General features: G+C 40.1%; 2 protein-coding genes across 2 annotated transcripts; both read right to left on the bottom strand.

Moving 5' to 3' along the window:
* Nucleotides 1-1,292: 1,292 nt before the first annotated feature.
* Nucleotides 1,293-2,379, bottom strand: LOC123981085 (homeobox protein HMX2-like). The gene is made up of 2 exons (XM_046065718.1): nt 2,145-2,379; nt 1,293-1,831 (listed from the first exon to the last, which is right to left on the bottom strand). The coding sequence occupies exons 1-2, from the start codon at nt 2,341-2,343 to the stop codon at nt 1,293-1,295; spliced, it is 738 nt and encodes a 245-aa protein (XP_045921674.1). The 5' UTR covers nt 2,344-2,379.
* A 1,226-nt stretch (nt 2,380-3,605) lies between these two features.
* On the bottom strand, nt 3,606-6,863 carry LOC123980759 (homeobox protein HMX1-like). Its single transcript, XM_046065301.1, has 3 exons — nt 6,269-6,863; nt 5,467-5,655; nt 3,606-4,529 (listed from the first exon to the last, which is right to left on the bottom strand). Exons 1-3 carry the CDS (start codon nt 6,513-6,515, stop codon nt 4,102-4,104), a joined length of 864 nt encoding a protein of 287 aa, XP_045921257.1. The 5' UTR covers nt 6,516-6,863; the 3' UTR covers nt 3,606-4,101.
* Nucleotides 6,864-13,500: the final 6,637 nt, after the last annotated feature.

Raw genomic sequence — 13,500 nt, 5'->3', positions numbered from 1 at the left:
GGCCATTAATAACATTTGTGGCTCAGTGAAAAGGAGAGGGACAGAGAAGTCTGCAGAGAAGTTCATTAAACATTTGCAAACCCACTGCATGTAGACACCTGACCTGATGATGATGATGATGATGATGCAGGCTGAGACAGTAAATATGATACAATTACAAAGTAAAGATGATAAATGAATGAAAGATACACAAGTGCAGCAGGGAAGTGAACTATTGCTGTAAATGATTTTCTGAATTTAAGCTGTATAATAACAAATTAGCTTCAAGATTGTTTTAGTTCTTTTCGTTCATTACAAAGAAAATAAAGTGACCTGGAGGCCATTTTCAGCCAATTTTTTTGGTTCCATCTCGGCCCAACTTACTGCATACACAACATTAGGTTTTAAGGATCCCGACTTCGGAACTGCAGAGGAAATCTCTTAAACCTTCCTACATTTTCTAAAATAACACAAACTTCCTTTCATTTTTTTTATGCAGGAGCAAATGCACAATGAAAAGAAAAAAATAATACAGTGAAGCAGCTCGAATAATCATCATCGATGTTAATTTTCCCGAGAATGTCTTTTGTCAGAATATAATTCAGTTTGAGTCCAAACACTCTGGTAAAATTGCAAATATTACACTTTTTATTACAAAATTCATCAATGTCATGATATACTAACTGTATTCACAGTTTAACAGTCTGTCACGTGAAAGGTCGAGTTGAAACAAACGATAGAAGTGTATAATAATAATAATAATAATAATAATAATAATGATAATAATAATAATAATAATAATAATAATAATAATAATAATAATAATAATAATAAGGCCATATACATATAAATGACGTGGCGCTCCACAGAAACTCATATAAAAGTTCAGCACAAGAGTTGTTGAAAAATGACACAACACTTTTGACGGGGTTACAGCGTTGATGCAGCATCACTGCGAGGGACATGAACCTACATTCATTCAGATAACATTACCGCGCGAAATAAAACTGCTCAAAGGAATATCAATGCATGAACATTTTTGTGAGGATAAACTTCCTATTCAGAATTCCCTAACAATTCGAAAATAAAAACAACAACAACAACAACAATAATAATAATAATAATAATAATAATAATAATAATAATAATAATAATAATAATAAACAATTTGGAGAAAGACAGAAAGTGACACATGCATGTCTTGGATTAGTTGATATGTTGCCATAAAGTTGTTTTTATGAAGGCAAAAAAAAAAGGTGACCGGCAATGTAGAATTCCGACACAGTTATCGTGATCCCAAACAGAGAAACTCCTCAGTCTGCATCAAACAGGCCAAAATATTTGCCAGTGTTGGAGAAGTAGATGTAAGGCGCAGCGTTTGCAGTCGGGTACAGGACAGGGAACGGCATGGGTAACAAACATCCTCCCAGAAGGTTGCTGTCTTTGTAAAAAGTCGGTAATTGCACGTTTTTTCCAGCCTCGGAGAAGTGCTCGGCGGTCAGCGGCCCCTCCATGTCCGTGGAGAGCTGTCTCTTCAGCTTGTTGCGGCGGTTCTGAAACCAGATTTTAACCTGCGTCTCGGTGAGCTGCAGAGAGCTGGCGAGGCACGCTCTCTCCGAGCTGCTCAGATACCTTTTCATGTCAAAAGTCGCCTCCAGCTGGAATATCTGTCTCTTGGAGAAGATGGTGCGCGTTTTCTTCTTGATGGCTTTAGTGTCCGCGGTGGCCTGATGCTGCTGCTGCAGCTCGGACGCGTCCTCGGCGGTGTGCGCACTTTGCGCCCCGGGACAGGAGCCAACGCTCGGTGTGTTTTCCCCGAGGTCCACACGATGGACTCTGGGCTTCGTTTGCGCTGTGAAAGAAGCGATAAAACGTGCTTTGATGCAGCGGCAAAGCCAAAACGTACACACTTGTTTTTCTGCGTGCAAATACATGCGAATGAGAAGCTGCAGAATACTCCCTGTAGCCTAATCAGTAAATAAAAATAACCAACGACCTCTAGTCTACGATCTTAACCCCTTCATTTACCCTCAGCGGTCGTTTCTTTACGCACCATTCTGCCTCTAAACATGTCTAAATGCCTACAATCTGTATATTCCTGAGAAAATGTCTTAATCATGGTAAATAACCCACTCTACTGGTTTATCTGTTAAATTCCCAGCTACCTGTCTCGTCTGCGCTGCCATGCCTCCTCCGGACGTCCCACACCTCATCACACCGCGCCTGGAAATCCTCCTTACATCCACGGTCCCCCTGTGAAAAGTCTCCGCTGTCCTGCCGCTTCAGGTTGAGGATGTTGTCAATGGTGAATGTCAAAGAAGCGCTCCGACTCGGGGCATCCTCTTTGCTCATGTTCCCCGGCATTTCATTTGCTCCTCCGAGATTCCCGAATCACCGACGTCTCCGGACGCTCCGAGCACCATCGCTCCTCGGCTGCGACTAGGGCGCAGAGGAGCGGGCGCGACGTTCTTCAACGACCCGGAAGACTGCGGTTTAGCAGCTTTTGATTGGTGAGGTTACGGGGCAGATGAGGGCGGGATGTAGATTTAAGTCTGGCTGCCATATTGTAGCTTTAAACAATTTTCTGTCATCGAAATTCACGCCTGGTGCCTTTGAACTCCCTTTGACTTGGAGTTTAAAAAACCTTGGAGTCAGCATCACTGTGGGGTCGCTCAATATCCAAACTGGGTCAAAAGATGTGAAAGAGTATGCCACATTCACGCGACAACTTCACAACTCTTAACTACTGGGGTCATGAGAATTATAGGACCTAAAAATAGGTTCAGGTGTCACATAAGCTTAAAAATATAGGGTCACTTCCTCCACAGCAAAAGTCTTTAACTTCTCTAATGTGTATTTCATGAGACTGGAGGTGTGTTCTACCCTGTAAACTTTCTCTTTTTGATCCAACATCTGAATTTGTCATAACCCAGTCTTAGCATATAGCCCATGATTCAGATCATCAAACACATGCCTATCCAAGCTACATTTCTTTGCAATTAGGGACAGTAAATACTTAGCAAATGCAGCTAACACATTTAATAATAATAATAATAATAAAAATAATTATAAGTTACCTTCCTAGTAAGAAACCACAACACAATTTATTTGTGCATACATTTTATTCACATGTGAACATATCAAGTGTACAAAAGTCTGTATTAAAATTCTCTTAAATTAAAAAAGTGTCAGAGAATACTGCTAACAACGTACCCATGCTCGCAGCTATCAAAACTCACAAACACCAGATGCCTTTTCTTAAATGATCACGTATATGTTCCAAGGATACAGTGCAGAATAGTCCCAAAGTTACGTGAATGAGCTTCAAATAAGGGTCAAAAAGATTCAGAGCGTGTGGAATACTGTTGGGAAAGAATCTCAAGACCTGTGATTGTAGCTCAGCCTTCGCAAAACCTGTGACAAAACTCTGCATGAGATATTCAAGTTTGTTGAAAAAATTTGTACTGGTCAGAGGAGCACAAAGTACAAGTAAATTTAAAAAAGTGAATTGATAGTGCAAATTTTGGCTGTAAAAGCAGGACCAAAATGCAAATTTGTAACTTATATGAGTGTTTACTCCACAATCTCGATTTTGACCCCCCCCCATAGGTTTATAAATGCTCATATACAACCACAGGTGCATTCCACAAGCTCAAAATCTTATTGGCCCTTGTTTGATCCCATGTGGATCATTCTTACAATTTCTGTGAAACAAATCATCCCCCACAAAAAAATCTATACTTAACCTATGTGTGACCTGAGGGCAGGATTGGCTGGGAATATGGGCATCTCAAATAGGCAACAACATCTTTCGTAGTCACAACATCTAGCACTGAATCTTAAAATGACTTAAGTTGAAAACAAATTAGAAAAAAAAACACTGCTAATGTGGAGAAATGGTCTTGTTTAAAGGACTTTAAAGCAGCCAATAAGGATCATCAGCTTAATATAAATCTGGCTGCATTTATAGAACCAGTTAAACACAGGACGAATCGACTTTATTGATATCTGACTTCACAGGATCTGAAACTGAACTAAAATGAATAGTTTTGCAGCATCTTTATTTGATTAATTGGTGCCAAAAGAGTCAAAAGTTATACCCGGCTTAAACACCACTTAAAGTCACACCAGTCCGGTCATCTGTGGTGTTATAAACGACACCGGATGGGTGAAGTGGGAAGTCAATGGGTAGTTGATGGAATTAGAAAAGCCGACCACAGGTGGCGACACTCGAGGCAGGCTGGTCAGCGTCACAGGCGTGGCGACATTCTCGCGATACAACACAGAAACCCTGGCGACCCTCTGGGCAGCGTAGGCGACGCCAGCGCTGCTGGCCTCCATGTCTGCAGCGATCTGCCTCTTCCACTTGTTCCTGCGGTTCTGGAACCAGATCTTCACCTGGGTCTCGGTGAGCTGCAGTGAGGCGGCCAGCCCGGCCCGCTCTGAGCTGCTCAGGTAGCGCTTCAGGTCGAAAGTGGACTCGAGCTGGTACACCTGACTCCGGCTGAACACGGTGCGGGTCTTCTTCTTTCGCACCGCTTTCACTTGACCTGAGAAGAGGAAGCAGGAGGGATTTCACTACATGTAACTTGATACAATTCCTGCAACAGTGCAGCTTTAACAGGGGATAAAATATTTTATCATGTTACGTTATATCGCGATTTCACTAATATATCGTGATAAAGTTTAAACTGGAAAGTACATCGAGAAATAGTTTGATAAAATAACCAGATGGGAACATCTGTTTTGGTCAATTCAGTATTTCATATTACCCGCCCCCAATGACTTAATATAACCAGAACTAGCCTATTACAGGGCTAGATAGCATGGTATGTAATTTAATGTTATGATTATAAAATTGCCAAACCCTGCAACTACAACTAAAAACAAAAAGCTGTGAATAAGTAGAAACCATGTTGTAACTATATAACACATTGTGATAAGTAACACCAAGACCTAATTTGGTTCAGTAAAGTTGTAGACAGCAGCAGGAATTACAGCTATATTTTCAAGACTGTTGTTTTATCAGCCGAGACCTGTACAGAGCACAGTTTAGGTTTAAGCTAACAGGTTCCCTTTATTAGCCTTTGTGCCACTTAAATGTAGATATCAACTGTGAACAATATAGGCTGATACTTCCAGCCTGGATCCAGGTTGATCAAGAAAATAACGTTAAAAGACAGATGATTGTATTATTTTAAATTTAAATTGCCTATAGTGAAGTGTTTCGCTCACCGGACCCAGACACCCACACCAATGTCAAGAATCCCACCCCCCTTCCCCCATCTGTTTCATCGGAATCAAACCACACCAAACCAAAAAGTTAAAAATAAACATCTAAATTTTACATTTACCACCCAACTGTTGCGCCTGAATCGTTTCAAGCGCATGCGTGGTGACGAACAACTTCCTTGTGCAAGGCCGCAGACCACAAAGTGGACTATTGTTTTTTAAGGTTAGTGGGAAGCATGCGCGCTTCGTCCTCACCTGCATCGCAGATGTCTTCGCGAGAGAAGCAGCTGGAGCGTGTGTCCTCCTCCTCCTCCCTGTCGTCCGTCAAACTCTCGTCCCCCTTTTCCTCCGGCTCCTCGCTCTCCTCCGCCCGCACTGTCAAAGAAGGGGAATCCCGGTCGCTCGTCGGCTCGTGGTCTGTGCGTTCACCTTCATGCAGTGGGCCTACGAGTAACGTGGAAAACAAATAATAAATCCTACTCACAATTCGGGCTTCATTTCGCTCATGTCCAGTTGCAGGACACTCTCTGACACCTTTCATACTATCACCAAATGTCACGCTCCCTGTCCTTCCCAAGAGTATCAATAAGCAGCAGCTCTCCGCCGCGAGTCTACTGGAAGCATCAGAGGGGATTGTTGTGTGGATGCCAAACACTGTAAACTCGCACTAGGCTGATTAATGGGGTGTTTTACGCACCGATGAAATGACAGTTAACGCGCTACAGCCCGTGAGTCATGTCCACTTGTGGCCTACTGGAGAGCCAGAGTGAGATGTTTCTTTGGTGAAAGTGATGAATGCTGGAAGCTGCTAAACCCTAATTCTGGTCCAGGTGGTAATTTTAGACTTTTACGCACGGACGAGTAGCCTATGACAATCGTAATTGCAACATGTTACTGGTTTGTACTTTTTCACGATTCAACTCTGTAAACCAGTTTAGCCCAAATAAACAGACAAAATAAGAGCAACATCTTCCTCTTTTCAGAACATTTGTTGTCCCTGTGCTCTTTTTTAAGTGATTAGCACAAACGCATACACATAATCGACGGATGCACTCACTGCTGGAGGTCCCGTGCGCTGTGTTTGGTGATGTCCCGCTCCAGTTCAGCACTTGTGCACCGTCGTCGAGACGTTTTGTTCCCAGTGCCGGACAGACGTGGCCGTGAACGGTAACTTTGAAGCTCGGAGTCTCCCGCTCCTCAGCGGAAGTCCCTCTGTAAGTAGTCCCCAGCAAATTCTCAATGTAAAACGATGAACCTCTCGACGGAGGACACGGCTTCAGTCTTGGCGCTGTATCTTCGAGCATATTGACTTTTTCTGTACTTCCAGGACGATTTTCACTTTTTTTAAACCAAAAAAGAAAACACTCCCAGGTTTATTATAAAATCATTCCGGAGAACGTGTTTTGTTTCCAGCCAGTAGTGATTTCTGATCCGCGAAAACCATCCCGACGCAACGAACGAGAGCAAAAGGAGCTCAAGCTTCAGCTGTAAGAGATCCAGACGGTAATTTCGTCTTGAAGAGACGAAGAATCACTCCAGAAAAAAACCTCGAGACTGTGTCGTTCTTCAGAGCCTATCGTTGGCTGTGTGATAGTCTGCCTTGAGGGACCGTTGATAATGCTGTATTTAGGTCAAACAGGGAGCAATAAAGCGGAGATACAGTGTTGTCCTCAGGGCTGGAGATGGAGAAAGCTTCATGGAGAATGGCACAGTACCGCCTATTGGTTACGTTTGTCCATGCACACTTTATAGTTACTATGCACACTGTAAATCTGTCATCCTCTACATGTTTATCTAACTAATTTAAATACATATTTTTTTCACAAAACTGCAACTTGCATATATAGTATGTCTTAAAATTCCAATAAAGGTGGTTTCGGTCATGGGAACTTGACTTTCCATTATAGAGAACACGGTTTTTCGATGGTAATTAAAGTGTAACGAAACGAGGCCAGAAAAAAAAATTAAATTCCTGGCTTAGTTGGAAAAAAAAAAGCGCAAAAAATGGCGTAGCAGAGCGGGAGAGCCTAAAATATAGATATCAATTATATAAAAAATAGTTATAAGCATGTAACTGAAAAAGTTTGTTTCGTGCTACAAATGTTGTTGTTATTATTGTTATTACTATTAAGAATAATTACATAGCTAATCAATTAATAGCTAAGCAGCACTAATCATGTTAAAGAAAACTAAACAGATGATTGTTTTTTAATGTACAGGCCCAATTAACAACGTTTGTACCTGCAGAAAACTCTATATTTTTGTAAATCTAAGATTAAAAAACTTATATTATTGCATTTTTACCCTTTACAGCTGACAAATAATGCTGTTTATTTGAAAGCTGTTACACTGATTCTCTATGTGAAGTTGTTTAATTTTTTTAATTGAATAATTAGTTAGTTAGTTATCTAATTGTCTGTATATATGTATTAGGTGAGAGTGTGGCCTCATATATGCAACTTGCTATATGCCTTGCCATTGAGTTATTGATTATATTGTTTTAAGATGAAGACGTGTTTTAAGGCGTGCAAAAAATACTTATTAGTCATTTGTGTCCGAGGTGGTTTTTCCACAAAAAAAGTTACCTAGTAAATTTTGTTTTTTACATCTACACCTTTTTGCTCACTGAAAAATCTAGAATCTGTGAATATATCTATTAATATCAAGACACATGAGTTGTTAAGATGCATACTGATTGGCTTCCAACCAGCCGTCAGAACGTCCTGCTTGTACAGACACAAACTCGGATTTGAGGTGAGAGACTTTTCCTTTAGGAGATTGAGGCTAAAACATTTTTCTTACAGTGTCAAACTGCACATTCGGCACAGTGAAGCTCAAATATCCAAGTGGCGTAACACCAACAACAAAATGTTTGGGTGGAGGGGGACTTTTAAAGTTTGGTTCATCACTTGCACAAACACATTCTCCTGTTCGTAAAACAAACAAAACAACAACAACAACATACAGTTCACAAAATAATTGATGTTTATGTATGAGTTGTTTATCTCCAAACATGTATTTCCAAATGAACCCTACAGGCTTTGACACTTTTAACATCATCTTGCCTCTGGAGCTGGGAACATGTCATTCCTCCTCCCTGCAGGCTTAAAGGACCAATCAGTGACGTGTAGCCCCATCACAGGCCTCAAAACACTCTCTCACTTTCAACCTGAGTAACAGACTGAGACAGAGGCATTTTACTATGCTCAAGAAATCTCTCTAAATCCTAACATGAACGCTCAAGTGTAGCTTATCCGCAAAGAATAAATGTATTTTATCTTTCTTGGTCCTCTGCCACCTTTAAATGTCCGTAGATGGACTGACAGGGTGTTCCAGCTTAACATGACTTAATTAATACTGAAGGTGGAAAATGTTTCGTCAGCGTCGAAGCTGTGAACAGTGGAGTAAAACACCACTGCGTTTTGGAGTTGTAATAGGATTTAAACACTATGAAAAGCTTACTTTCATCTGTAAGTCGCCTTGAACAAATGCTCAGAACATTCCAGGCTGCAGGTTTTCAGGCTACATGTTGATCAACCTTTTTGAATCCAAGTCTTTTCTACTTCTTTTCACAAAGAAAATGTCGAATAACCCTGCAAGAAATATTAGTTATTAAAGGAATCCTAAAAGGGGAAACTGTGCAGAGTAGTAATCTGTCGTATGAAATCCCCGCACAGCTGACCAGCCATCAGTGAAGAGAGGCAGAGAACAACAAACTGATTGTTTTCTCAGAGGAATTGCTCACAATTGTTCCCATTGTGTCACTAAATTGACTTTATTAAAGCCTCTTTGCAAGTAATAGCCTATCAACCTAATACTCTGGATTCTGGTTGGGGTGTAACACCTCCACAGACAAGAGAACTTAACATAAAGTTTAAGATGTGATGAAACGTATTCAGCATGCAGTGTACAGCCAGTCTGGTGCGTAGTTAAGAGCTAATATTTGTAGTTCAAAAGATTTAACCCTTTATGAGTTATGAGTATTGTGGACACTAAGCGGCAAGAGAAGAATTTGCCTCAAACTGAAAACAGTTTGAATGGATAGATGTTTTTAAATAAAAAAACATGCTATCTGTTCTATTAATAGCAACATTTAAGTCAGTGGTTTACCAAAATTTTTAAAGCCTCTGAAAACTAAACTAAGTATTTCTCTATACTATTAGATATTTGTAACTAAACAAGTAACAATTCAATTGAAAAAAAAAGAAGCATCTTTAGATGTTATTTATTAAACATGTAATGCTCAAAAATTAGTGAGGACTGTGTGGCTATATCAGATTTGATTAACAGTGCCCAAACAACCCATAAACGGTCATCAGATTCTGATTCAAATCCGTATTGGAGCACAGAAGTATGTGAGATCACAAACAAACATAGGACTTTGACACAGGACACCCATGTTCGAGTCCCGCGTGAAACCAAACGTCACCGTTGACTTATCTTATGTAACACATTACGTAAACTGACTTATTTATCTTACTCTTTTCCTAAACCTAACCAAGTAGTTTTGTTGCCTAAACCTAACCAAACTGAGCCTCACTAGTGACGTTATCACCATTCAAGGTGATTTTTTCTAAAGGCTTTCAGATGAACAACTATCCAATATAAAAAAAATACTAGATTAGAGAAAAGCCTGAGAAAGCTAAACATACAACTTTTCTTCTTTCTTCTTTCTTTCAGTGTGACCCCTTTGATTTATCTCATGACCCTGCTGGGGGTCTCGACCCCAAGGTTGGGAACCACTGGTTTATGATTCTCGTTATGTGAATTCCAGTGTTTTTCTCTGTTGACGCCTTTTTTTATTTAGATGTTGGAAATAAGTAAAAGTATTTGAAATCTGGTTGTATAATTTGTCTTTTTTGTGCAATTTGGGGTCTGGAGTGAACATGTTTTAAGCCTTTGTCTTCTTTAGTACACAGTCATTGACTGGAGTATTTCTGTCTGGCTTTAGTGGAAGTATATGAAGTGGAAGCATATCATGGCACTACATAATTGTTGGTCGGCAGTTCATAAAGTCACAGAGAAGTGTAAGAAAGGGAAATTTGATCAAGATTGCTTCAGAATACCTCTCATAATTGTACTTGAACTATTTTGCAGGCTAAAAAAATGGAGGGCCCCATGTTATAGATGCTTTCCTGAGTCTGCTGGAGGTGTTGAAGTGAGGTGTCCCGGTATTTAAAAAGATGCAGAATGATGGGAAATGTTGCTTTCTGCTGGGTTTCTTTGCCGAAAAATCTTTACCCAGCAATAATTCAGACAGACATGTTTTTGTGTCAGTTTGAAGTACGCTAGAAACAATCTCATGCCACAATAACATGACACTTCCTTCCCTGTCTCGCCTCATTGTGAGGCGTTGCACAGAGGCATGGTCAAGACCTCTTAATTAATGATGGCACTGCAGCTTTACAAAGTGGATGCGATGCCATGAAGAACTTAACCTCTACATGTCCTGCAGCACGGACTCGAAAGATGAGAACCCTTTATGCTAGCACTTATGGTGTGGAAATACAGTCAAATGGCTAATTCGTTTTGGTTAAGGAAAAAATATATAAATGTTATTCTAGGTTCACTGCGTTAATAATTATTTGATTTAAATAGATATAATATCCATTATAAAGATATAAAGTAGAAATATCACAATGTAAAAAGACTCCCTTACAAATTCTCCATTTACAATTTTACTTAAATACATACATATATGAGGTATGAATGTTTATAAGCAAAATGCACCTAAAGTATCCAAAGTAAAAGCACTAAATTATTATATTATCACTACTGATGCATTTACATGTAAGCAGCATTTTAATTTAGCCGGTTGAGGTGCAGCTTATTTCACTATTTTACCTACTATTATGTAGTAAACAAAAAAGCATCATATTTTATGAGCTAATAATATGTTTTTAATGTAGAATCTTGATCTGCAAAGTAGATATTAAATATAAAAAGTATGATTTTTCCCACTGTAATGAAGTGGAATGGAAGTTCAAAGTAGCATAAAATGTAAGTACCCAAGAGCAAGTACCTTGAACTGCACACGAGTTACTTATTTTTTATTCTTTGAAGAAATTAAACTTGATAATTAAACATTAGCTTTAATTAAATAGTCATTTCAAAGGAGCACAGTCCTCTCAGAGAAAATGTGCTGGAAAGGACGTCTCATCACCGCCTGTCTTCCTGATTACTTTGATTTCCTGACGACAGCTCAGCCATGACAAAACCATCATGAATCTAATCCAGATGGGATTCTAATCCGGTATCATTAAGAGTGTATATGTTTGTCTTCCCGCAAGATGAGAATATTAATAATAGTCTGCTGGGGGATCCTCCACATCATTACTGGCCCTGTAATGGGCCACTGTGGGCAACGCAAGCTGTTTAGGTTAAAGCCACGGCCCACAATGTAATAGTGTATATGAGGTCAGCAAGGTCCAGACATCTTAGGTCGGCCTTAACAGAGGCAGTCAACCAGAAGGCCCCTTTATGCCACATGGAGCTACTGTCGAAGCTGTTTGATTCAAGGCTCTCCTGCTCTCCCGTCTTTGTTGTTGTTTTCTATTTCACCAGGAGTTCCTTTACTTTTCTTACGGAAAATGCTGAATTCATTCCCATCAGATGAGATTTGAAACATGCTGTTTCACCGGCAGTCTATGTCAGATAGGTCAACGCTGGACCCTGCGTGAAAACAGACCTCTGGGGGCTCCTGCTGTCACTTATCAGAAATGCTTCCTAATCTGCGTTTTATACCTGCTCAGAAACTCCAAAAAGAACACTCCAGATTACGAGCATCGAAACTGACACATACTTCTCCTGCTTAATCCCCATTAGCCCTCACCTTACTGCACCCAGAGCCCAATTCATTGGGACAAACCAAAAGGCATTCTGGGAGCTGTTTGGTTTATTACAAAAGCCTCTGCAGCCTCGCACAAAAGCCTGCTAACACAAATAATAACCTTGTTGTTTTTAGTTTGAATTATTATCTCCCAAGCCTCGAAAAGAAAACCCATTTGAGTCTTAGCTGGAATAAACTATTAATGCCCGTTTGTTTAACCCTTGAACGGCAAATTAACCCCTGTTAGAGCCACCTTGTCAGTTCAGCACAAAAGAGGGAAAAGGCTTGATATTTTAACCCCATTATTGCCTAATGCCACACACCCCACCCCTTTCTTTGTATCTGAAAGAAAATAGCAAACATTTTCCCCTTTGTAAAGGCTGGAAACCTTCAGAAAAATACCCATCATAACATATTTAAAGTGACAAAATTGGTGTCTTTTTTTAGTGCCTCGTTTCCTTTTAAATTCCGCAGGGAAAGTATGTTTATAGATCACCTAAGGGTTCAACAATCACTGGCTCTTTCCCATGCACGTTAAAGTGATCAAGGTTAATGACATGGGATAAGTGCAGCCTCCAGCAGGTATATACCTCCACAGGAAACATGTTTTATCCCTCTGGGTGTGGGGTGGGAAACCACAGAGCACTTCTGATGGATTACAGGCCCACCACAAATACCGAGGCTTATCGGAGATCAGATCAATGAGAAAACATCAGCCTCCCTGTAATACAAATAATGTCTTTAGCTGTGCCAGGAACTGGGGTCAAGTGTCAGCACAGCACTTGATTCTTGGGATAATTTCAGCAGCGAAATCTTAACTGTATGGAAAACATGTTGATAAATGCCAAGACTTTAAAGGCTTAGTTCACATAGAGACTTTTCTCCCTGTGCATCTTCCTTCTCCCACATGGTGTCCCTGAGCGCACTCTATCTGACCCGGGGCTTCCAGGTTGAGATAGTTATTTTTATTTTTTTACATGCAAACTTAAATAAATCTGAAAAGTGAAAAAAGGGGGACATGGAGATGAAGACCTTCAAATAGAGAAATCGCGTGAGAAAGAAGCAGAACACACTCAAGGTAGCAGCTGACTGCCGTGGAGAGTGCGTTGCCCTCCCTCCCTCCCGAGGTCAAAGCACTTCTGTCATATTAGCTTATACACAGGGTCCATATTTTTCAATAAATCATGCCCCTGAAGGATAGCTGGGAGTACACAGGGGCTATTAGAGCAGTCCTGCCTGTGGGCTTCCTGCTTCAACTACTGCTGAATTAGACTTAATGAGGAAAGTTACTGTCAGTGTATTTTTGGTAATATCCAGTTTTGAGATGAATGATTATTATTATTATTATAGCATTATTATTATTATTATCATCTAAATGTCTTAAAGTAATACATTTCACCAACTGCAGCCTACATTATAATTAAAAGAGATTGCATGGTTTGCCTATAGTGTTACTGTTA

This window comes from Micropterus dolomieu, linkage group LG12 (assembly GCF_021292245.1).
Source record: "Micropterus dolomieu isolate WLL.071019.BEF.003 ecotype Adirondacks linkage group LG12, ASM2129224v1, whole genome shotgun sequence".
Lineage (NCBI taxonomy): Eukaryota > Metazoa > Chordata > Actinopteri > Centrarchiformes > Centrarchidae > Micropterus > Micropterus dolomieu.
This window is presented reverse-complemented; position numbering and strand designations above follow the sequence as displayed.

Excerpts from the sequence above, each read along its gene's own strand:
- LOC123980759 (XM_046065301.1), bottom strand. The coding sequence starts at position 6,515 with ATGCTCGAAGATACAGCGCCAAGACTGAAGCCGTGTCCTCCGTCGAGA. Across the intron at positions 5,656-6,268 it reads AGCGCACGGGACCTCCAGCA|GCCCACTGCATGAAGGTGAA; the intron begins GTGAGTGCATCC and ends CGTTACTCGTAG. Across the intron at positions 4,530-5,466 it reads CGAAGACATCTGCGATGCAG|GTCAAGTGAAAGCGGTGCGA; the intron begins GTGAGGACGAAG and ends TCCTCTTCTCAG.
- LOC123981085 (XM_046065718.1), bottom strand. The coding sequence starts at position 2,343 with ATGCCGGGGAACATGAGCAAAGAGGATGCCCCGAGTCGGAGCGCTTCT. Across the intron at positions 1,832-2,144 it reads TGGCAGCGCAGACGAGACAG|CGCAAACGAAGCCCAGAGTC; the intron begins GTAGCTGGGAAT and ends CTTCTTTCACAG.